This window comes from Littorina saxatilis, linkage group LG4 (assembly GCF_037325665.1).
Source record: "Littorina saxatilis isolate snail1 linkage group LG4, US_GU_Lsax_2.0, whole genome shotgun sequence".
Classification (NCBI taxonomy): domain Eukaryota; kingdom Metazoa; phylum Mollusca; class Gastropoda; order Littorinimorpha; family Littorinidae; genus Littorina; species Littorina saxatilis.
Genome location: NC_090248.1, coordinates 31,964,256 through 31,989,250, shown reverse-complemented (window position 1 = coordinate 31,989,250; position 24,995 = coordinate 31,964,256). Strand labels below are relative to the sequence as shown.

At 40.1% G+C, this 24,995-nt stretch overlaps 1 protein-coding gene across 6 annotated transcripts in view; it reads left to right on the top strand.

Annotated features, from left to right (window-relative positions):
* Positions 1-24,316, top strand: part of LOC138964508 (voltage-dependent calcium channel subunit alpha-2/delta-2-like) — a 113,332-nt gene extending 89,016 nt beyond the window's left edge. For 3 of the 6 annotated variants that reach the window (XM_070336482.1, XM_070336483.1, XM_070336481.1), the window contains exons 24-38: positions 262-364; positions 938-985; positions 3,092-3,139; positions 5,699-5,782; positions 6,481-6,572; positions 8,427-8,516; positions 9,392-9,576; positions 10,823-10,893; positions 12,199-12,277; positions 12,725-12,786; positions 12,976-13,002; positions 13,863-13,891; positions 14,344-14,521; positions 15,286-15,496; positions 16,567-24,316. In XM_070336482.1, the coding sequence (XP_070192583.1) occupies positions 262-364; positions 938-985; positions 3,092-3,139; positions 5,699-5,782; positions 6,481-6,572; positions 8,427-8,516; positions 9,392-9,576; positions 10,823-10,893; positions 12,199-12,277; positions 12,725-12,786; positions 12,976-13,002; positions 13,863-13,891; positions 14,344-14,521; positions 15,286-15,496; positions 16,567-16,680 (1,421 nt within the window). In that variant the 3' untranslated portion in view covers positions 16,681-24,316. The remainder of the gene's footprint in view (positions 1-261; positions 365-937; positions 986-3,091; positions 3,140-5,698; positions 5,783-6,480; positions 6,573-8,426; positions 8,517-9,391; positions 9,577-10,822; positions 10,894-12,198; positions 12,278-12,724; positions 12,787-12,975; positions 13,003-13,862; positions 13,892-14,343; positions 14,522-15,285; positions 15,497-16,566) is intronic. The other 3 variants (XM_070336485.1, XM_070336486.1, XM_070336487.1) reach the window with 3 other exon arrangements.
* The last annotated feature ends 679 nt before the right edge of the window (positions 24,317-24,995 follow it).

The following is a 24,995-nucleotide window of genomic DNA, read 5'->3' as shown; positions in this document are numbered from 1 at the left end:
CTCGCAGGCGCAGTGAAGGAGTTTCCTATCTATCTAATATAGGTCTATGATATTAACTAAATCAAAGTTTACTTTTGAAACTTTATATTTTTCTGTTACCACAAGAATGAATGTCATGCAGCTTGATAAAGATCTAGGTATTTGAAGATCTAGGATTTTGAAGATTGAGGTTCTTCTTCATAGAAATGTAAGTTTATGGAGGTCTAGGTTTTTGAAAATGTATGTTTGTGACATTTAGCATTTTTCTGTAACCATGTGCAGTGACAGAAGACCAGAAACAGCTGTTACACCATCTGGCCATGGATGTGCAAATAGGGATTGAGGCATCAAAATACTTCAATGTCATCAAAAACACACACATTAAGTGAGTCGACCGCTTCACTGTGTAAATGTTTTTGTGTGTTTTAAGTTGTGACTCTTCTTCTGTGACTGTCTAGGATAAATTAAGTCATGCTGTTTGAAAACGACGTTAAACACCAAATAAAGAAAGAAAGTCATGCTGTAAATGGGCATGTCATTTGTTTTAAAATAATAGGACATCTTTAGCACTTAAGCCGTTGTAGGTTTAATGTTTATGCACTCTTGTTTTGTGTATTTACTTTGTCCTAATTTTTAGTGACCTTTTGTTTAGTTAGAACATTTTGTGATTTATGTTTTTATTTCTGAAGAGGTTTTTGTGTGTTATTTTGGCAATCATATCTGCAGAATTTATGCAACATTGGTTATAGGTAACAGTAAGTATTTGTTATATCTGAAGTATTGTTTAAATTGTAATTGAACTGGCATTGTCTCACTTGGAAGCAGGCAAACTACACCTTCACATGTGATTTATTTTTATGTTTGTGTGTGTTCATGGATGTTGAAATATTTGTGGGTTATTATTTGTAGTTGTAGTTAGTGTTGTGAGCCTTATGTTGGTTTTGTTTGAAAACTTCAGCAGCTCTGCAAATGACAACAGCACTGAAAACTACACTATCGACTGCGAGTAAGATGTTTTTACGTCATGCTGGTGATGGGTTGTGCTGTGGGCTTGAGGACATTCACAGTCTAACAGTTGCACCTTGATGGACAAACAGTGGAATCCCCCTTCCCTCCCCCAATATGAAAGATCTTAAATGGAAGGGGGAATTGTCAAATCAGGGGGGAGGGGGGGGGGGGTGTCTTGCAAGGGGGGTTCTACTGTCACAGTCCCTTGCTATGAAAGAGTTGAGATTAACTGCAAGCAACAGTCTGAATGAAGATTACTAATACAGTGGAACCTCTGATTTATAGGCTGTGAATGAGTTGTGCCTGCATGGAGTTAAGCACTGCTCAGTGTAATAGGCAAGCGACCAATGGGTCACAGCACTTGTGCAGTGTACTCTCAGTATGATGCGTTTTTCTTTTGAAAACATGGAGATTGGATCTCTACACTGTCACTAATGCAGCTTGCCTCGGCTTCAAGAGTCACAACTCTGCCCACAGCCCATAAGAAAAAAACTAACAGAGTTATCTCCAGGAATGGTTTATTCTTTTTGATGAAATTGACTCATGATGAGTTCTAACGCTGACAGTCTCTAGCCTGTCTGGAGGCAGATTGAAAGCAAATGTGACCCTCCACCACAAAATGAGTCGCATGTCACCTAACGCGGTTCTGCGCTAGGCTTAATATAAGTCCGGGGAGTGTCTGGTAACAGTGTGAGGGTCACTTTAGTCACAGGCTTATAACTAAACAGTTTTCACTCTTTTCTAAAACAGTTTTTACCACTGGATAGAGCATAAAAAACTCTTTAGCAAAATGTAAAACCATGAAAATCATGCAAAGGTGACATGCGACTCATTCCGTTGTGGAGGGTCACAAATGTGATAGATGGAAGTTCTTTTTATTTTATAACCCTTTTATATAATACATTATCTTATTGTTGATTCAAGTTTGGAAACTGTAAGTGAAGAGTTTATGAAATTATGGCTGGTAAGAGAAAAGTGAAGGTTTTTTGCTTGAACTTAAAGGTTCAGTTTGTTAATTAAGACAGGATTTAAGTATTTTGTCTTATTTCCAGGGATTTCTGAGAGAGAGAATCATTGTTCTGAAGTGCAAGTAAAGAAATCCAGATTGTTTGAGACGCACACACACACATGCACACACGTACATCAGCATGCATGCACACAAGCATGCATGCAGGAATGCACACACACCACACCACACCACACCACACACACACACACTGCAGACTGTTCTGTGACTTACAGTGGAGTCCAGCTATAACGAACCTGGGTATAACGAAATCCCGCTTTTAACGAACTGCCATTGATTTCCCGGCAGACAGCCTTCTATTTCTTACTTGTTACTTTCCGGCTACAACGAACCTTTTGAACTCATGCATAACGAACCCCTCTTATAACAAGCACGTTTTCATCACCCCAGAGCCGTTTTGTCTCTAAAAGTCACAAGGCTACAACGAACTGATGTCAATAATTGTCTCCAAAGACAAAAATACACAAACACAAGTAAAAGTATACCGGTAACAAACGGTCGAAGAATGCAAATAAGCCGCACATCAAAGGAAGAATACAGAGTGTGAGTCGACCGCTTCACTGTGTACAGTTTTTGTGTGTTTTAAGTTGTGACTCTTCTTCTGTGACGGTCTAGGATAAATTAAGTCATGCTGTAAATGGGCATGTCATTTGTTTGAAAATAATAGGACATCTTTAGCACTTAAGCCGTTGTAGGTTTAATGTTTATGCACTCTTGTTTCGTGTATTTACTTTGTCCTTCTAATTTTTAGTGACTTTTTGTTTAGTTAGAACATTTTGTGATTTATGTTTTTATTTCTGAAGAGGTTTTTGTGTGTTATTTTGGCAATCATATCTGCAGAATTTATGCAACATTGGTTATAGGTAACAGTAAGTATTTGTTATATCTGAAGTATTGTTTAAATTGTAATTGAACTGGCATTGTCTCACTTGGAAGCAGGCAAACTACACCTAATCACATGTGATTTATTTTTATGTTTGTGTGTGTTGATGGATGTTGAAATATTTTGTTTGGGTTATTATTTGTAGTTGTAGTTGATGTTGTGAGCTTTATGTTGGTTTTGTTTGAAAACTTCAGCAGCTCTGCAAATGCCAACAGCGCTGAAAACCACACTATCGACTGCGAGTAAGATGTTTTTACGTCATGCTGGTGATGGGTTGTGCTGTGGGCTTGAGGACATTCACAGTCTAACAGTTGCACCTTGATGGACAAACAGTGGAATCCCCCTTCCCTCCTCCAAAATGAAAGATCTTAAATGGAAGGGGGAATTGTCAAATCAGGGGGGGAGGGGGGGGGGGGGGGTCTTGCAAGGGGGGTTCTACTGTCACAGTCCATTGCTATGAAAGAGTTGAGATTAACTGCAAGCAACAGTCTGAATGAAGATTACTAATACAGTGAAACCTCTGATTTATAGGCTGTGAATGAGTTGTGCCTGCATGGAGTTTAGCACTGCTCAGTGTAGTAGGCAAGCGACCACTGGGTCACAGCACTTGTGCAGTGTACTCTCAGTATGATGCGTTTTTCTTTTGAAAACATGGAGATTGGATCTCTACACTGTCACTAATGCAGCTTGCCTCGGCTTCAAGAGTTACAACTCTGCCCACAGCCCATAAAAAACACCTAACAGAGTTATCTCCAGGAATGGTTTATTCTTTTTGATGAAATTGACACATGATGAGTTCTAACGCTGACAGTCTCTAGCCTGTCTGGAGGCAGATTGAAAGCAAATGTGACCCTCCACCATGAAATGAGTCGCATGTCTCCTAACGCGGTTCTGCGCTAGGCTTAATATAAGTCCGGGGAGTGTCTGGTAACAGTGTGAGGGTCACCTTAGTCGCAGGCTTATAACTCAAACAGTTTTCACTCTTTTCTAAAACAGTTTTCACCACTGGATAGAGCATAAAAAACTCTTTAGCAAAATGTAAAACCATGAAAATCATGCAAAGGTGACATGCGACTCATTCCGTTGTGGAGGGTCACAAATGTGATAGATGGTATGAACTGGTTGAGAAGAACTTTGCTTGCTTGCTTGGTTTGACAAGATGCTTGCTGCCAAAGTTGGTCATGTGGGGGCAGACATTGGACCTCTTGGTTTTACTGGTGTGATTGATCTCTTGTTTCACTTTTTTTGTGTGGATGGAATTTATTTTACCTTTCATTTGTTTAATTTTTATTTATTTGATTTCCCCCCCCCCCGATTTTGAATGTTTTGTCCATGTCCCTTCTAGAGTACACATTAACTTTTAAGTTTGGTGCATTGGGCTTGAGTTTGTCTTGTCTTCATTTTCTTCCTTGTGATATTCGAGTTTGTTGACCTTTGCTTCAGTTCTGTACATTGTCTGACGCTGGCTGTCACACTGTGGTTTAAAAAAAATTAATTCCCTCCCTTTGCAATAGTTTGGTATACATGTATAACTTATATGTATATGTTTGTATGCATATTACTTTTTTCTCACCACCCATCCACTGTCTGTTTTAATCTTTATAATAAGTGAGTGATGTACATAGACCTGCCTACTGGTACAATTTCTTTGCAGTAACTACGGCAAATGGTCATCTGCTATGGAAGTACAGGTGGCACCAAATTTCTATGAACAATTTGTGTTGCTTCTGTCAAGTTTGTCTTCTTTAGTGTAGGTTTTTTTCTCTCCCATAAGTGAAGCTAATTGTTTTTTTGGGTGATTTTTGTTTTGTTGGCATAGGTTATATTAATGCTTTAAAAAAAAACTCGTATAATTTTTAAATTGCCGCTACTGTGAATTAGTATACAACATTTTTGGCTGCTAGTGTAAAGAATGCTTGACTACAGAAAACTGGAATCAAAACCATCGAAGAATCATTTTACGGTTCAGCAGGTCTGCATAAGGTTGTCTATTATATATAACATATTCTATAACCCCTTTCTATGATACATTTTCTTTGATTCAAAAAAAAGTTTATTTTCAGGATTCAAGCGTTTTATTGTGATATATAGCCGAATTGGCGATTTAGTAGAACACGATATAGTGGAACGTCCCTGTACATTATAACCTTTTTCTATTATACGTTTTCTTATTGCTGATTCCAGTTGGGAAAATGTGTAAGCGAAGAGTTTAACTTCAACCTATATATAATACAGTTTATCTATACAGTGCAATTCCACTATATCACGGTCTTAGGGGTCGAAAGAATCATATACATGTACCGGGTATACAGAAAAAGTTTATTGGATATCCAAGCATGTTTTTCGATATAGCTGAATTCGCGATAGTAGTGGAACGTGATATAGTGGAAGTTCTTTTTATTTTATAACCCTTTTATATAATACATTATCTTATTGTTGATTCAAGTTTGGAAACTGTAAGTGAAGAGTTTATGGCTGGTAAGAGAAAAGTGAAGGTTTTTTGCTTGAACTTAAAGGTTCAGTTTGTTAATTAAGACAGGATTAGTATTTTGTTGTATTTCCAGGGATTTCTGAGAGAGAGAATCATTGTTCTGAAGTGCAAGTAAAGAAATCCAGATTGTTTAAGAAGCACACACACACATGCACAAACGTACACCAGCATGCATGCCCACAAGCATGCATGCACAAATGCACACACACACCACACCACACCACACAACACCACACCACACCACACCACACCACACACACACACTGCAAACTGTTCTGTGACTTATAGTACTGTTAACTGTGATTTGCAGATCCATGCATGGCTTCATATTGTCCAACTTGCTTGTGCACTTTGTTGCAATGAATGGAGGTCTGACAGTGGTATACCCAGCCAGGTATGTTATGTCATTTTTCTCTATAACAACCACTGTTTGTAGTTTAATCTTGCAAAGCTAGTGAGGAGTGTAAACTGAACCACTATTTAGATGAACCCTGTGTAAAGGGAGAGTGTGAAATGAGGGGGAAAGTCTGTTCCACATCTGCTTAACTGTGTCTGCTTCTCACTGGAAAGCAACGTGTGATCAAATACCAGTAGTTCTTGATGCCATGAACAATTAACTGCGGATACAATAAGAGGTACTGCTGAGTGAATTTTCTTGACATGATAAAGCAGAAATGCTGTTATTTTTGTCAAAGACACCTGTGTGTGCCTTTTTACTCTCCACTCACCTGACAAGAGATTTCAGAATAACCTGCCTGTTCAAGTTCAAGAGCCAATAAATAATGTATTGGTGAGAGTCTGTCCAAAAATGTGAGTGCTGTTTTCTGTCAATGCAGATTGGCATACAGTGGTACCTGCAATGAAAGGACACCCTTGGGACCAGCTAAAAGTGTCCCTACATTGCAGGTGGCCTGTCAGGACAGGTATACTTTGGTCAAGATAATAGACATATTTTGGTCAAGATAATAGACATATTTTGGTCAAGATAATAGACAAGGGGACTCAAGAAAGTGTCCTTTCATGGGAGGTGTCCACTCATCAGAGGGGCTTCGCATCGTAGGTACCACTGTACTGTTGTTTGTTTGTTTTTAGTGCGGAAAGCCAGTTTGAGAAGGACCTTGACATCACAAACTCCACCTACTACAAGCGATCCATGTTGACCGATGGCTACATTATTACTGCAGGTAATTTGGTCATCAAGCTTCAACGTTGTTTTTTTTACCATTACCCTGGTGAATTAAAAGCAAGTAAAACTTAACTATCCCATGGATCCTTAGATCCGAGGACCCATTGTGATTTGTCACCTTGTCTACTTTGCATGAAATGAAATACAGTGGATCCTATCTGTAACGACCACCCAAGGGATCAACCGAAAGTGGTCGTTATTGACAGGTGGTTGTTGGTTCAACATGGGTGGGATTCATTTGGAATCGATTATATATATGGCCCTTTTTTTTTTTGTAGGTACGATTCAGGATTCATGACATTTTTCAGTCCCACCCATGGTTTAAACAAAATTGTATTCAAAATACATAACATTAAAAACACATGAAAACATGCAAACTTTTACTGAGCCTGAGCCACCCACAGACCCATTTTAACCAGCTGTACTTAAAACTCCACTTGCTGAACTTAAAACTTCCTAAAGGATCCAGTTCATGAATCAGAAGAATAAGAAGAGAACACGAACTCAAGCAAAAGCTTGTTTTACCTGACAAAAACAATATAACAGTACACTTCTTCTTCTGCGTTCGTGGGCTGAAACTCCCACGTACACTCGTGTTTTTTGCACGAGTGGAATTTTACGTGTATGACCGTTTTTTATCCCGCCATTTAGGCAGCCATACGCCGTTTTTGGAGGAAGCATGCTGGGTATTTTCGTGTTTCTATAACCCACCGAACTCTGACATGGATTACAGGATCTTTTTCGTGCGCACTTGGTCTTGTGCTTGCGTGTACAAACGTGGGGGGGGGGGGGGGGGGGGGGTGTTCGGACACCAAGGAGAGTCTGCACACAAAGTTGACTCTGAGAAATAAATCTCTCGCCGAACGTGGGGACGAACTCACGCTGACAGCGGCCAACTGGATACAAATCCAGCGCGCTACCGACTGAGCTACATCCCTGCCCTTATAACAGTACATAAACCATTGATCCATCTTGTCAGTGCCCTTGTTCGGTCGCGCCTCAGCTACGGCCAAGAGGCTTTCTTTGCAGCTCCTGACAGTCAGTGGGTAAAGCTTGAAAGAGTAGAAAGAGCCGCTCTCAAAGTGGCGCTGGGGGTCCCCAGATCGGCATCTCAGACTAAGTCAATGCTTTATGTGATTCGGGTAAGTATATTAATCAAATCAAAATTTACTTAAGAAATTTTTGATTATATAAGAACAAATCTAGTTAGGGATCCTTCGGGGTGGTCGTAATTGGCAGGTGGTGTTTATCAAGAGGTGCATGGTGGTGTTTATCAAGAGGTGCATGGTGGTGTTTATCAAGAGGTGCATGGTGGTGTTTATCAAGAGGTGCATGGTGGTGTTTATCAAGAGGTGCATGGTGGTGTTTATCAAGAGGTGCATGGTGGTGTTTATCAAGAGGTGCATGGTGGTGTTTATCAAGAGGTGCATGGTGGTGTTTATCAAGAGGTGCATGGTGGTGTTTATCAAGAGGTGCATGGTGGTGTTTATCAAGAGGTGCATGGTGGTGTTTATCATTGGGCAGGTTCCACTGTGCCCAAGGCCAAATAAAAATATAGGTTGGTTTAGGGTAACGTGACCAAAACAGATAGGGTCGGTAGGTCAGCTATTTTTAAAAAAAAAATTCCCCCTTAAATTTAGTCAATTTTAAAGGAGGTTACTTTCCTTAGTCTCGGTATGGTTCGCAAAATGTGCCAAAAGTGGTTTTGTTTTTTTGAGAAATGAAAAAAAAGTTTTGGGGTCGGCGGGAAAAAATAGGGTTGGTCGGGTTACCCTAAACCAACATATATTTTTATTTGGCCTAAAGAACGCAGTTAGTGTGACGTGACGACATATGGCTTGTGATGTTTCAGACCAAGTGGGCTACAATGAGACACATGGTGCTGTGACAGCTTCACGCTCCGTCTCCATTGCCAACGCCAGCTACAAACATCCTGTTGCAGGTAGGGGTTAACCATTTGCACAACAGCCAGCCATATTTGTGACCTTCCACCACGGAATGAGTCGCATGTCACCTTTGCATGATTTTTATATTTTATATTTTCTTAAAGAGTTTGTTGTGCTCTGTCAAGTGGGGAAAACCGTTTTAGAACAGATCGAAAACTGTTCGAGTTATAAGCCTGTGACTAAGGTGACCCTCACACTGATACCTGCTTGCCATTTGACAGTCACATGGTTATTTTTGTGTGAGAGCTGGGACTCCTCTTAAAGAAATGAGAGTTTGGACAATGAACTGTGCATGGTATGACTGAAGACTCAGGAAGGACTGAGGAATATTTTATTTCAGGCCTCAACAGATAAATAGGGTGATAAAGCAAAACAAATAGAAAGGAAGGTGAAAATGTTTAAGCTGTCCTTAATTCAGCCTGGAGTCGACCTTGCAAAGTCTTTTTACCACAAATTCAGTGCCAAAGCTTTGTGCAGCCAGCTTCTCAAAGTAGACTTCGCAAAGTAAACTTTCACCCCAGATTTAAGCCTTAGTATGAGTTGCATGTTGTGTATGAACTAAGGCTAAAGGCTTTAGTATCCAGCACCAACACACACACTCACGCATGCATGCATGCATGCATGCATGCATACATGCAGGCATGCACACACGCACACAAGCACACAAGCACGCACGCACGCACGCACGCACGCACGCACGCGCACGCACACACACACACACACACACACACACACACGCACAAACACATGCGCATGCACACACACGCACACACACACACACACACACACACACACACACACACACACACACACACACACACACACACACACACACAGAGAAACACTCAGTGGTCTCTTATGTGTTCACCAGTGACTGGAGTGAAGCTGGACGCGGGAGCAGTGCAGAAATACGTGCTGGGCATTTTAAACCAGACGATCATTGGTGGTAAGCACACCAATACCTTGACTTGCGACGACGATGACTTGGTTGTCTGCTACCTGCTGGATGACGGAGGTTTCATCGTCCTTACCAACCAGGACAACCAAACCTTCCAGGTGAGTACAAGCATGGGATTTGTGGGCCGATCAGCATTAATAGGCTCTTTATTTTTGTGTAGGCCATACATATCGCAGTGAAAAAAACAACCACAGATTTGTGAGTATTTAAATGTGTCAAATATGCCAAAATCCTGCATCATTGCAATCGTTGAGATCTGATTGTGTGGCTGCATATTTATTAACACAACAAAGCAGAATGAAGAATCCAGTGAGAAACAGTATCTTTTGGTCTTAACATACCACACATACAGCTTTCTTGTTATATTTAGTCAAGTTTTGACTAAATATTTTAACATCGAGGGGGAATCGAAACGAGGGTCGTGGTGTATGTGCGTGTGTGTGTCTGTCTGTCTGTCTGTGTGTGTGTGTGTGTAGAGCGATTCAGACTAAACTACTGGACCGATCTTTATGAAATTTGACATGAGAGTTCCTGGGTATGAAATCCCCGAACATTTTTTTCATTTTTTTGATAAATGTCTTTGATGACGTCATATCCGGCTTTTCGTGAAAGTTGAGGCGGCACTGTCACGCCCTCATTTTTCAACCAAATTGGTTGAAATTTGGTCAAGTAATCTTCGACGAAGCCCGGACTTCGGTATTGCATTTCAGCTTGGTGGCTTAAAAATTAATTAATGACTTTGGTCATTAAAAATCTGAAAATTGTAAAAAAAAAATAAAAATTTATAAAACGATCCAAATTTACGTTTATCTTATTCTCCATCATTTGCTGATTCCAAAAACATATAAATATGTTATATTCGGATTAAAAACAAGCTCTGAAAATTAAATATATAAAAATTATTATCAAAATTAAATTGTCGAAATCAATTTAAAAACACTTTCATCTGATTCCTTGTCGGTTCCTGATTCCAAAAACATATAGATATGATATGTTTGGATTAAAAACACGCTCAGAAAGTTAAAACAAAGAGAGGTACAGAAAAGCGTGCTATCCTTCTTAGCGCAACTTCTACCCCGCTCTTCTTGTCAATTTCACTGCCTTTCACCTTTGCCATGAGCGGTGGACTGACGATGCTACGAGTATACGGTCTTGCTGAAAAATGGCATTGCGTTCAGTTTCATTCTGTGAGTTCGACAGCTACTTGACTAAATATTGTATTTTCGCCTTACGCGACTTGTTTTTTAGTTCCTGTCACTGCACAGACACAAAATGTGATACGATGTATGTTTATCCGTGTCTAATGATGTGTATAGTGAGTAAATATATCACTTGTGTTCACAGCCAGGCAAGTTTCTGGGCGAGGTGGACCCGGAGATGTGGGGAGTGCTTGTTACTGAAGAGGTCTACAGCAGGTACGTTGCACTCTCAAGGTACCATCCTACCTGTGTATACTGTCTTATTCATCGCCACTCCTCCGAAAACGGCGTATGGCTGCCTAAATGGCGGGGTAAAAAACGGTCATACACGTAAAATTCCACTCGTGCCAATAACACGAGTGTACGTGGGAGTTTCAGCCCACGAACGCAGAAGAAGAAGAATTCATCGCCACACATCTGTCCAGGCTTCCACATGAGAAGAGCTTCCTTTCACTTGAACGCATACCAAAAGTCAAAAGCTTGGCTAGCTACATTCTGTGCAGAGTGAGTGAGAATTGTTTGATCAATGAATTTCTTTTGGGGCACCAGTGGCAGGCAATCTGTGAAATACATTCATTGAATAATTCTCACTTTGCACAGAGAACGCCCAGGCAGTTGGTTTTTGGTTAGAATATAGTCAATGTTTGTACAGATTTTAGTCAAGCAGTATGTAAGAAATGTCAAGTCCTTTGTACTGGAAACTTGCATTCTCCCAGTAAGGTAATATATTGTACTACGTTGCAAGCCCCTGGAGCAATTTTTTTATTGGTGCTTTTGTGAACAAGAAACAATTGACAAGTGGCTCTATCCCATCTCCCCCCTTCCCCTGTCGCGATAATTATAACCTTCGTGGTTGAAAACGACGTTAAACACCAAATAAATAAATAAAAAAATAAATTGGTTTTTGGTATGTGTTCAAGTGGAGGGATGATGGTCTTAACCCGTGTAAAAGCCTGGCCAGGTCTGAATCTGATGGTGAGCCAAACTGGACTGTGACTTTAATCCTTACACCGATACAGCTTTTACGTCACATTCTAGTGACATCTCAGCGCTTGATTCACTTGCGAAAGGAAAGATTGGAATTTTAGCTTTTATCTTAAAAAAGAGTAAGAAGAAAAAATCTTCTGGTTCATAAGACAGCAGTGGAAGACCAACACTAGGATTTTGTGGGGCTGGTAGTAGTACAGAAGTCTGCTAGAAAGCTGGAAGTTGAACGGATGAAGCTGGAAGGGTTATAAAAACAATTTTAAAGCTGCAATACCATTTGTTGAGAACTTCAAAGTAGGAGAAAATAGCATGCAACAATGGGGTTTTACACACAATTTTGCAATGAGGGTGACCCTTGGTATAGATATATTTAATCTTTTAAGCAAAAGTGAGGGATATTATTTTATTAATTTTTGTTATGGTCCCTACAACATAAATGGCCATCCGGGGCTGTGAGGGACGTAGCAATTCTAACACCATATGGCCTGATGACAACCTTAACAATGAGTAAATCTGCTTTTCTTGTGTTTGCAGGGCAGTGGAGTATGACTTCCAGGCTACGTGCAAAGTCCCCAAAGATACAGTCAGCGCAGGATATCGCAGCTTTTTAGTGGTGGGTTATTTCAGGGTTTTTGTCATTATTATTGTCAGTTTTTGACTTTGCTGAAAATGTATGGTTACCATACTTAGGCATTTGCTGGGATGATAAACTGTTCAGGCAGTTGTCATTTTAAGTAATAAACCATGCTTAAGTTTATGTCCACCACATTCTTGAACTGGAATTTGAATTCTTTATTACCCAAGAGTTGTAGATTCAGGTCCATGGGGTCCTGGTCCTGTCTTACAGCTGGTTCTTGGTTATCTACTAGCTGTCTTGCAAAGGGAGATGTTTAAAAAAAAAAATCTTTGGCTGGTTTTGTTCTGGAGATTGCTCAGGCTCACTTCTCTGATTAATACAGCTACCGACAGAAATATTTTACTTTCATTTGTGTTTGGCATTTTGTTTAATACTACATGAATGATTGTGTATAATGTTTGTATTTGTTTGACCCTTTTACAGCCCAGTGTGGATGTGATGTTTGAAGCGTTAACAACCAGCTGGTGGACCAGTAGAGTTGCTTGGTAAGCTCTCTTCTTTTTCTTTATTTTGGGGGTCTGTTCCTATAACCTACATTCCTTGTTTTTTGATGCTGACTTTGAAGATTAAATATCCTTATGCACTGATCATTTTGGATCAACTAACGTTGTAGAATTTTTTCCTGACAGTGACAGGATTCAAAATTAATTGAAACGTTATTCTGTATCTTTCAGGGCCTTTACCAGTTTCAATATATACAAGTGAGTATGTTTGTTTGTTTGTTTGTAGTTTCTTGTCTTGAGAACCCAGGGGGTCATGCAAAACTAATTCAGCATCAATCTGAGTCTCTGTTAGATTCTCAGCCTACTGGTTAAAAACTTATTCTTTCTCGTATGCTGCCTTGAAGTCGATCTCCCTTATGTTTCTAGTGCTTAGGCTAAAAAGAAAAATATGTCTGTTTCCGGTTACCCAACTGACCCTATTTTTAAGCGCCGATCCTAAAGGGTTTTTTTGCTTTTCGCACCACGAAAAAAAAAAAAAAAAAAAAAGTATACTTTATTTAGTTTCAATATATCTAGGTCAAAAACATGTGCTAAATATTTGTAAATAAACTAAGGAAGCGTTTAAAAAAAAACCACACACACGTAAAAAGACGTTAACAAAACATAAGAAAAAGGTTAACAAAAATTAATAAAATTTTTTTAAAAAGCTGACCGACCGACCCTATTTTTTTCGGCGATGTTACCGGAAACAGACATAATTTTCTTCTTGGCCTTACAGAAACATGATGCCAAGAACTTTATTGCACCTTAGTTAATGATTATGTAAATTCTTTTGAGGAAGTAGTGTCTTATTTAATCTGTTGTAGGCAGCAGATATTCTTACTGTTTTTGTTATATATTATGTAAATTTTGGAGAGAGAATTCTACTGCTGCAAAACCCAGAATATATGAGCTTGGAATTGCTTTCAAAGAGAACTGTAGTGAGGACATTTTTGATTTAACCTTTTTTTTATACATAGCATGCATTCTATTCTAAATAATCTGATTAGATATTTATGTTTAGATATTACTGTATGTGAATTTTTTTTTTTAAACACTGCGTTTTTGTTTGTTTGTAGCTGGCTCTTTGGCAGTGCTGATATGTATGGTAAGTACGGTGTATTTATCCCCAGTGATCAATTTGACACTACAATTTGTCACAAACTCAACCTTATATTAATCGTCAAACAGCTACAAGTGCATTGATGCTTTTGGCTTTCTTAGGGTGGGGGGGGGGGGGGGGGGGGAGGAGGAGGGGGGAAATTATCTTAAATTGGGGAGTCTTTAAAAGGGTGGGTGGGTGGGTATTGTGTGCACTTGAGTAAAGTAAACGCAATAAAACAAAAGAAAACAAATCGGGAACCAGTGTTTTGGTATTCCGTTTCCAATATTTTGTCAGCTTTTGATATCTGACTTCTTCAGTGTGAATCGAAAAAGTAAATGAAAAAAAAAAAAGCTGTTGTTGATAGTTGACCTACCGTTAATTTAAAAATAAAAAAAGTGTACATACAAAAATAAAATGTGAACGCAGTCAGTTGAGATATTGGTGTCTCTCTCCAGCGGAAGGTGCTGACTGCTGCCCCTCTCCAGCCTACAAGGATGGTTTGGGCACCGTTGATGTGGAGGACGACGTGCAAAAGGAGGATGAGGATTGTGTCAAGGCTGTCCAGCAGTTTTACCTGAGGCCTGGCTGGACCCCCCCTCCTGAGGTCATGAACATCACCGCCTGTGTCGACAGGTGAGTCGGGGATCTGTCATTGCTTGCAGGACACGTCACCTTTTTTGTCTGTTGGGTATTCTGATTAACGAAGGGAAGTAAGCGCTCTAAATGCATTTGTTTGTTGTGTATTCTGATAAACAAAGGGAAGTAAACGCTTTAAATGCATTTGTTTGTCTGTTGTGTATTCTGATAAATAAAGGGAAGTAAGCACTCTAAATGCATTTGTTTGTTGGGTATTCTGATTAACGAAGGGAAGTAAGCGCTCTAAATGCATTTGTTTGTTGTGTAGTTTTTGTTTCTAGTGTAAAACGGTCATACATGTAAAAATTCACTCGTGCAAAGAACACGAGAGTACTTGGGCGTTTCAGCCCATGAACGTAGAAGAAGAAGTTTCCAGTTTGTCGTATTTAGCTTATTTCATACAGAATTCTCACCTAAGCGTTCTGATTCATTCTTTCATGGCCATTAAGGAGGGAATTGTGTGATGTTATGACCTTCTTGTTGTGTGGAAGACATCTCGGTTTTTGTAAAGGCAACATTTTTGCAAATGTTATATGTTATTTACGTTATTAAGACCAACATTTTGACAATCTTTGTCAATTGTCATACTTTGGTCAAAAAATACAAAAACAACATTTATGTGTCAAACTATTTCAGATAAATTCTTTCTATTTTTTACGAGTATGAGCCAGCCGCCTAAATAAGAGTTTCAGTCAAACTTTAACATCACAAGGCCCAAAGACGGAAAAACCAGCGTTGAATTGATACACTTTGTCTTCCAGGCAAACTTCCAGGAGAATGAGTATCGGTGCAGTCAACTACACAAATCTGGTGTTGATCCTGGCTGACCTGCCCTGTGATACCAGAACGGGTAGAGTGTGTCCAGAACCCTCCAAGATCTCTGAGGAAGAAGAGCAAACGCTTGTCTGCGAATTGTCGAGGCATCCACGCAAACGTGTACTGTCCTATGGATGCTATGACAACGACCCCAATGTAAGTGATGAGTATTTTTGTTTGTGTTTGAGGTAGTGTGTGAGAGACAGTGAGAGAGAGAGTTTTGTGAATGAGGTTTCAGGGTGTAAGTGTGTGTCTGTATTTGTGAGAGGTAGAGATAGTGTGTGTGTGTCTGTCTGTATTTGTGAGAGGTAGAGATAGTGTGTGTGTGTGTGTGTCTGTATTTGTGAGAGGTAGAGATAGTGTGTGTGTGCGTGTGTGTGTGTGTCTGTATTTGTGAGAGGTAGAGATAGTGTGTGTGTGCGTGTGTGTGTGTGTCTGTATTTGTGAGAGGTAGAGATAGTGTGTGTGTGCGTGTGCGTGTGTTGTATCTTTAAGTGTCTGTGCATGTGGGTGTATGTATAGCTGTGACTGCCGTCTCTCTTGAAAATTGTACAATTTTTAGTATGTTGTAAACAAAACTGCATTTGAATGCACCACGTTGCATTACCCTAAGCAGACCTGTTTACCTTCCACTTTTGGCGGAAGAATCTTCCGTTTTTTAAAGCTTTCTTCCGTTCTTCCGTCTCCGAAACATTTCTTCCGCTGGAAACATCGATAATGCATTATTCCCAAACTGGTTTAGGAGCGACAGGGGAGACAACTACCAGGCACTCTTTTGCACTGAAGAACGGGAAAGGAACGCCTCATGGCCACGCAAAATGTCTGCGAGAAAACGTGGCAGCAGTGCCCTCGAGCATGAAACCAAAACGGATGAAGATTCTCCTCAAGAAAAAAAACGAAACTATCACGAAAAAGAAGCTGTATTTGCAAAAATATCGGCCAGAGTACCACAAGCTATTTCCGTGTATTGTGCCCTCAAATCAAGGGGAGAAGTACGCCTTCTGCACTCACTGTGGTTCGGACTTCAAAATCTGCCATGGAGGCAAAAATGATGTACGTCAAATTTTCTTCTGCATCTGTGCTGGATTCTTCTGTTTTTTACTGAGTGATCTTCTGTCAAGGTAAAATGAGGGTAAACAGGTCTGCCTAAGCCATACGGTATTCATATCCAATGTATTTTATTTGCGAATTATTTACATTGAATACTTTCTGTATTCTGTCTCCAGGAGGACGACAGTAAATGTGACGCAGCGACGATGCCGTTACCGCGATCGCTATCTTTCACCGCTGCCTGCGTTGCTCTCATCACTGTCTGGCTGCTCACCGGTGAGCACAGGTGATCATTCCCAGCATTCCTGGCATTCTGTGATCTTTGTACAACAGTGGGGATGTTCGACTGTTTTGCCAAGCATTGTTTGAGAGACAAGCACCAACCGTGAGAACAATGCTGATGACTTTTTGGAGTTGTGATGCCCGACGCATAACCCCCCTTTATACATATCTGCAACTCAGATTTCGTTCACCGCTAGTCGTGCGACCGTAACACATGACCGGCCATTTCCCAACCAAGTTGAAGGGTCAGAGGTGATGCATTCATTGCCCTACCATGCGATGAGTCCCTCGTGACGGATTATACTTGATTGGTGGGCTACAAGGAACTCTTTGCCCATCAGCCCCAAAGTTTCCACCCAAAGTGTTTCTACCTTGAAGAGAAAGAGGCAATTTTGTCATGTTGTCGCCTTTTTTTCTATCCCCCCCCCCTCCCCCCTCCCCCCCTCCCCACAATGTCCTCCACCTCCAGAGTGCATGAACAATCCCCCCCCTCCACCACACCCTCCCCCACCCCTCCTTTCTCCCCAGTCTTTCTTCCACAGACATAATTTCTGTGATGTGTTAATTGCCCTCTCTGGAGAAAAAGGTGGTGATATTTGTGTTTCTGTTTTTGGGCTTGTGTGTGAGAGAGTTTTAGGGACTTGGAGGGGTCATTTTTGGATTTGCTGTTTTGATACGGTTAGTTTGTTTTGTGATGGAATGTCTTTGAGCGAGTGATTGCATTAATTGAGTGTCCTTTGCCCTCTTCCTTGACCCCCCCCCCCCCCCCATCTTCCAATAATCTTACCACAGGTACGCTTTGTCTGATATAGCTGTCTGTCTGTTTGCAATTTTGTCAATTCCTGAAATTTTGATCTTGCATATAACCCAATATTCTCCTTATAAGCAAGGGCACATGTGTGCGAGCAGATTTTGCCTGTGATAGAAAACTGAAATGTGATTTGCGCCTGTTTTGTATGTTTATTGTCCTTGGCTCAGATCAGAGTAAGTAATTCAAGTGTAACGTGGAAGGAAACATGCTGAGATAGCTTTGTGGGGAGAAAAGCTGCAATCTTCATCAATTAGTCACCCCCGATTTAAACTTTTTTTCTCAGCGTTTTAGCCGTCAAGAAGACAAGAAGGCAACACACACTCACAGACAAGCACAGACACACACACACACACACACACACACACACACACACACACACACACACACACACACACACACACACACACACACACCCATACAGATTATGTGTACATGCAGCCTTTTGCTGATTTCACTGTATTCATCAAACACAAATAAAGTTCTGTGTATGTAAAAGGTGTGCTGTTGTTTCACTTTGATTACCAACCTGGGGGTGCTTTATTGAGATCAGTTCCCAATGTGTGCAACAGAGTCGAGTACACTTTGCTCAATTTGGTTCATGGCATCCAAAACTCATCCAATGACCCCCCTCCCAACCTCCACCCCCCACCCCACCAACCAACCATACACAAATAAAACAAAAAGCTTACCTGAATATGTACATAATGTTGGTGTGAATGGAACGCATTTATCTGGCAGTGGGCTAGCTTGCACAAATTATGATAGCATTACACTAATGTCGATTGGAAATGAACGAATGTTGAGACAGTTGTGATAATTTGCAAGGGAAGCATGATGTTTACTGTGACTAGTTTGAGGCGTGTTATTTATTGTCACTTAAAGCCCGACTTGCCCTGAGGAGTGTGTGTGCAACAATACCTGGTCATTCCTACAGAAAGATAGAGAAAGAGGGGGAAGGAATGTGTGTGTTAACGTTTGACAGTATATTATGATATATACATGTGCGCATGTGTTGTAAACAGAGCTAAAGAGAGTAAAATGCTGAAATCAAAAATTGCAAATTTTGGTACTATTATTTCAATGGCATTAAACATTGACATTTTATTTGACTTCTTTAAATGTATGTATAGAGACAGCTGCTCAGGCTTGTATCACTGATGATTGCAAAGATCCATGATAGCCGTTTGAAAGAAAAGGCCGAACTGCATGGCTACCGTAAGTGAACACAAAAGTAACATTCGTATTTATGCGTGTGTGCATTTTGGTATATGATCGCTTTTAATAAACATAATACAAGTGCATATTTGTATACCTTTTCATGTTTTGAATTTCACATTTCCGCCCACTGACAAATCCTCACAGTTTGATTTTTTTCTCTCCCTCAAGTTGTGTACATCTAGGATAGTCATGTGATGTATTTTATATGCCACATACGGTGATATGAATTTGTTGGTGTTGGTTAATTGTTCTCTCAGTCCCAGTTAGTTAGGTAAGGCAAGGTCATACATAGTTCTGTGAGGCTTACTCTCATGGAAATTCAGGTTACCGTACTTTTTACAAGGCGCTACAGCGCATAAGGCGCACCCCCCTCTTTTTAAAAAAAATTGTATTCCAGTCATCCATTGGGCGCAGGGGGCCGATAGGGCGCACCAAAATTAAAAAAGTATACCGGTAACAAACGGTCGAAGAATGAAAATAAGCCGCACATCAAAAGAAGAATACAGAGTGGAAATATGTGTGCTCTGTGTGTGCGGCGAGATCAAAGGCAGGTCCATTGTGATAGCTGGGTTGCCTTGTTTAGACACTGACCTTCTTCCCAGGGGTCAATGACCCAGTTTTTGCTATGAGAGGTGGTTCCCCTGTCATAGATCTGAGAGAGGAAACACTTCCTGCACCGGGGTCAGTGACGGAGTTTAACCTATGGGGCGGTCTCTTTGATGTCTTGAGAGGAAACTTGGCCATGGTAGTACCTAGTAGCTGAAACATGCATTATCACAAGTTGTTTGACTGGTACTCAGGCGGTCTCTTTGATTTTTTTCGTATTTCATACACGGATTAGGCAAGACGCAGGGGTCAAACTCGAGGAAAAAAGTCGCGCCTTATGACCCGGAAAGTACGGTATGCATACTTGAACATTGACTTTGTTTGAGGGAAATTAGGGTTTAGTCCTTTTCTTTATTTACAATTTTACCAATGATGATGGTTTGCTTTGTGCGAGTTGTGATTTCCCACATTTATTTGCCAAGTGTAATCACTCGTTGTTTTTTTGTTTTTCTTCTTCAATTTTTAGAGGTCCTAATATATGATGAGACTTGAATTTGTTTGACACTTTGCATTTGACATTTCATGTGGCTTCCATGTTTTGTTCATTTGCTTCACATTGAGGAAGATGGAGAACAGATATTATGTACAGTTTGCAACAGTTTGCTACGCTGAATCGGCATGTCCAGTTTACATCAATCATTTTTTAGCACTAGTTAAGTTTTCATGTCCATTTTCCTCGGAAGTTTTCCTAGTTGGTATTTTCTTCTTCTTCTGCGTTCGTGTCTGCACACAAAGTTGACTCTGAGAAATAAATCTCTCGCCGAACGTGGGGACGAACTCACGCTGACAGCGGCCAACTGGATACAAATCCAGCGTGCTACCGACTGAGCTACATCCCCGCCCCAGTTGGTATTTCATTCATGTACAGTTTATGTCCCACTGAATTGATATGATCAATCGATGTAAATACGTAACCTCTTGTTGTGTGCGTTCTTTGTGATGTTGTTTTGGTCTGTGTTGCGAAATCAATCTTTTGCCAACCAGACCTCTCTGGTCAGATCCAACTCAAAAAGTTTTTATCTTGCAAAATCTCAGTTAAGTGTCGCTAAAGTGACAAACTGATTCGTTTCTTTTTTTGCAATAATAGACGATGTTCACAAATAACTTTTGCTGCGGAAAAAAAGAGGGCAAACAAACCCGCATGACAAAATAGACCAATCACTAGCCAGCAGTATGTTGCTACACGTTGTCGCGAGTACGTGTAAGACACGAAACTCAATAGTGATTGTCCTATTTTGTCACGCGGGTTTGTTTGCCTTCTTTTTTTTTTGCAGCTAAAGTTATTTCCAGAATTCGTCTATTGTGGAAAATGTTTTCATGGTGCAGGAAATCTGGTTCATGTCATCTTTTGCAATTATTTGTGGAAACTTTTCCCCATGGTGCAGTTTTGTGTGACGTCATCCAATCATTCTGGTTCGTGTTGTCTGTGAACAATGCCAAGCTTTTCCCGTGCCTTGTTCCTTGGTCCAAAGATGTTGTGTCACTTTTTTGTTACGGTGATGTCCAGTCACTGTTGAAGGAGAATTATGTTAATGTGAATTTGGGAATTCGGTTGAGGAAATTAATAAAGCTAGTTTGGAGAGTGATACTGAAAGACTGACTGTCTATGTAATGTTAAGAGTTACTTATCTCGAGGGTTCTGTTCAAATTTCAAAACAACCTTTTCTGAAAAATGTCAGTATTTTTTGGTAAAAAAAAAAGCGATGATATGTGTACTCTAATTACACTTGGTATAATGTCAAAAACACTCTTACAGAGAGAGATATGGACAGACACACACACTGTTCAATTTCAAAACAACTTGTTCTGAAACATGGTAGTATTTTAAGGGGGTATAAATAAAGTGATGATATTGTTATGTCACACGCTTTCCTTCTTTGCCACTACTAAAGCAAACGTTTGCAAGATTGTATGTTACACACATTGGAGCATGTGCAAGAACGGATTCAAACTCGAAATCGTCCCTCCAAAAGCCCCAAAATGCACACACGACTTATATTTTTCCTGCTGTTATCGTTTCTTCTCTTTACAAATTCTTCAACGCTGAGAATACTGAAAACGGCATCCCAGACGACAGTACTGTTTCCATAAGCGAATTTAGCTGCCCTTGGAAAGTGGCTCGCTCAGGAGGCCTGTTAGTCTGAAACTGGAAGGACAGAGTTCTGAACATAGATGACAAAGATCCCGGAAAGAACAAACATTTCGCGGATGCAGACACAGAAAGACGTCATGAAGAATGCGATGCTTCAAAAGATACAGACTGTGACGTCATTCACATATACCGAGACGTCATTCATAGATGTTCGGTCATTTCCGTCAAAAAGTAGATCTCTTGACAATGGCTGCTCCTGTGTTTAGGTTTGTCAAGCTTGAGTACGCAAAACGTGTTTGTTCTCTCCTCTGTTGAAGCTCTGAGACATAAATGCTATTCCGACTTGGTCGTGTGACAGAGTTTTCTTCCACACTCGATTAGCTGATGTCTAACGAAGCCTGGCAGCTTCGTTAGACAATCAACGTAATCTCGTGTGGAAGGAAACGTCTGTCACACGACCAAGTCTGAATAGCAGGTAATGTGTACTCTAATTACACTTGGTATAATGTCAAAAACATTCTTACAGAGAGAGATATGGACACACACACACACACACACAGTGTTTTAAGGTCTGCATACTTTTTTTCTAAATGATGAACAGGTATGTTGGGTAATCCGTGCCAGCTTGAAATATCTTTTACACTCATACAGACATATCCCACAGACAGTCCAATAAAGTGTTGTACACTAATGTATCGTTGCATTGCAAAATTTGGGATTGGATTTTCATAGGTTGTACTTTACTTTTACTTGAGAACCAGAGTGTATGAAGATCTACAGCCTAACAAGTGTGACTGCACTGCCAACTTGTGATAATTGGGTGTAAATCAAATGTTTGTGTTGGTAGTCAGTCAATGACCTCATGATAATTATTAATATTGTTCTCGTCTGTCTTAATTATTAGCCATGAGTGGGTCTCTAACTGGTCGGTTTTGCTGCAATAAGGATAGAAGCCTAGGCGTGCCATTCTCTGTTTGTCTGCCTGTTCAGTCATGCATGGAGAATGTCACAAATGTTTCTTTTTCTCCCCATTTTTTTAAAATATATTTTGTGTACCAGTTATTTTGGTGTTCTGGCGCAGAATTTGCTGCTCTTTCCATATTTGTGGTGACTAGATGTAACAGTTTAACATTTTTGCACTCAATTGTAAGTATATATATATACCTTCCAGCTTTAAAGGTTTTCCTTTATTACATTTAGTCACGTTTTGACTAAATGTTTTAACATAGAGGGGGGAATCGAGACGAGGGTCGTGGTGTGTGTGTGTCTGTCTGTCTGTGTGTGTGTGTAGAGCGATTCAGACTAAACTACTGGGCCGATCTTTATGAAATTTGACATGAGAGTTCCTGGGTATGATATCCCCGGACGTTTTTTTCATTTTTTCGATAAATACCTTTGATGACGTCATATCCGGCTTTTTGTAAAAGTTGAGGCGGCACTGTCACACCCTCATTTTTCAATTAAATTGATTGAAATTTTGGCAAAGCAATCTTCGACGAAGGTCGGGGTTTGGTATTGCATTTCAGCTTGGTGGCTTAAAAACTAATGAGTGAGTTTGGTCATTAAAAATCGGAAACTTGTAATTAAAATTATTTTTTTTATTAAACGATGCAAAAACTATTTCATCTTATTCCTTGTCGGTTCCTGATTCCAAAAACATATATGTTTGGATTAAAAACACGCTCAGAAAGTTAAAACGAAGAGAGGTACAGTAAAGAGTGCTATGAAGCACAGAGCAATCGCTACCGCGCCAAACAGGCTCGTCACTTTCACTGCCTTTTGCACTAGCGGCGGACTACGTTCAGTTTCATTCTGTGAGTTCCACAGCTTGACTAAATGTAGTAATTTCGCCTTACGCGACTTGTTATTATTACTATTATTATTATTGTGACTGTTATCAGTATTGTTCAGCATTTTGCTTTTATTTGGGAAAAAATATAGTTTTTGTTATTATTAATATGTGAAACTAGTTCAGTCTTACTAACCCTGAGTTTGGGTTCCTTGGGAAAGTTACAACTGCTGCTGTTTTTGTCTTTTTCTCCTGTTTTTATGATCAGAAAGCAGGGAGTAGATATCCGTTTAAAAATAATTTGAGAGCTACCTATGAAGCAGAGTTTTTGTGTGTGTGTTCTTTATTTCTAAAAAAAATTTCTTAACTATTTGGGGCATTGGGGTAAGAAGGGTGATATGGTGTGGGGATATGAAACGTTTTTTTCTTTCTTTATTCTAATCACTTCTTAGACATTTTTTGTTTGTGTGCATATTTTTAGTTTGGTTTCCTGTCGTTTTACACCAAAGTTTTGTTGTTCAGGTTTACTCTAAGCCTCATGTTTTATGTTTGGTGTACCCTGGTCCAGTTTATTAGATGTGCAATTTCCCCCCCGCGGGTTAGGGGGAAGAATTTACCCGATGCTCCCCAGCATGTCGTAAGAGGCGACTAACGGATTCTGTTTCTCCTTTTACCCTTGTTAAGTGTTTCTTGTATAGAATATAGTCAATTTTTGTAAAGATTTTAGTCAAGCAGTATGTAAGAAATGTTAAGTCCTTTGTACTGGAAACTTGCATTCTCCCAGTAAGGTAATATATTGTACTACGTTGCAAGCCCCTGGAGCAAATTTTTGATTAGTGCTTTTGTGAACAAGAAACAATGGACAAGTGGCTCTATCCCATCTTCCTCCTTCCCCCGTCGCGATATAACCCTTCGTGGTTGAAAACGACGTTAAACACCAAATAAAGAAAGAAAGATGTGCAATTGGTTTTGACCACAGTCATGGTGCAATACTGGTCTTGTGAGACCAATCTCTCCTTTTGTCTATGTGATTATTACATGTACCCCTATTTTCAACCATGTTTACATTGTTCCACATTTTCGATTTTATTTACCGTCAACATGTTTGAAATAAAGGAAAGAATGCTAGTTAATGTGTGTGTGTTTTATGACATACCTGTCTCGTTCTTTTCTTCTGCATGCATGTCTCCTGTAAGTTCTCTCTATCTCTTACACACACACACACACACACACACACACACACACACACACACACAGTGTCATTTCTTGCTTTATATTAGAATATTTTGTGTTGGACTTATGGGACCAAGAAAATGAATTTGATACATGTACATGTTCCAAACATAAGGGTGTTTATGAAAGTATTATGGTTACAATTGGAATGAAATTAATTCCTGAAATACTCTGGCACTATCAGTCTAAGCAACTACCCCCCACGGGTTAGGGGGAAGAATTTACTCGATGCTCCCCAGCATGTCGTAAGAGGCGACTAACGGATTCTGTTTCTCCTTTTACCCTTGTTAAGTGTTTCTTGTATAGAATATAGTCAATTTTTGAGTCACTTGAGAAAAAGTGACTCTATGTAATCGGTCAGTGTTAGTCTGTCCGGCCGGCCGGCCGGCCGTCCGGCCGGCCGTCCGTAGACACCACCTTAACGTTGGACTTTTCTCGGAAACTATCAAAGCGATCGGGCTCATATTTTGTTTAGTCGTGACCTCCAATGACCTCTACACTTTAACGATGGTTTCGTTGACCTTTGACCTTTTTCAAGGTCACAGGTCAGCGTCAAAGGAAAAATTAGACATTT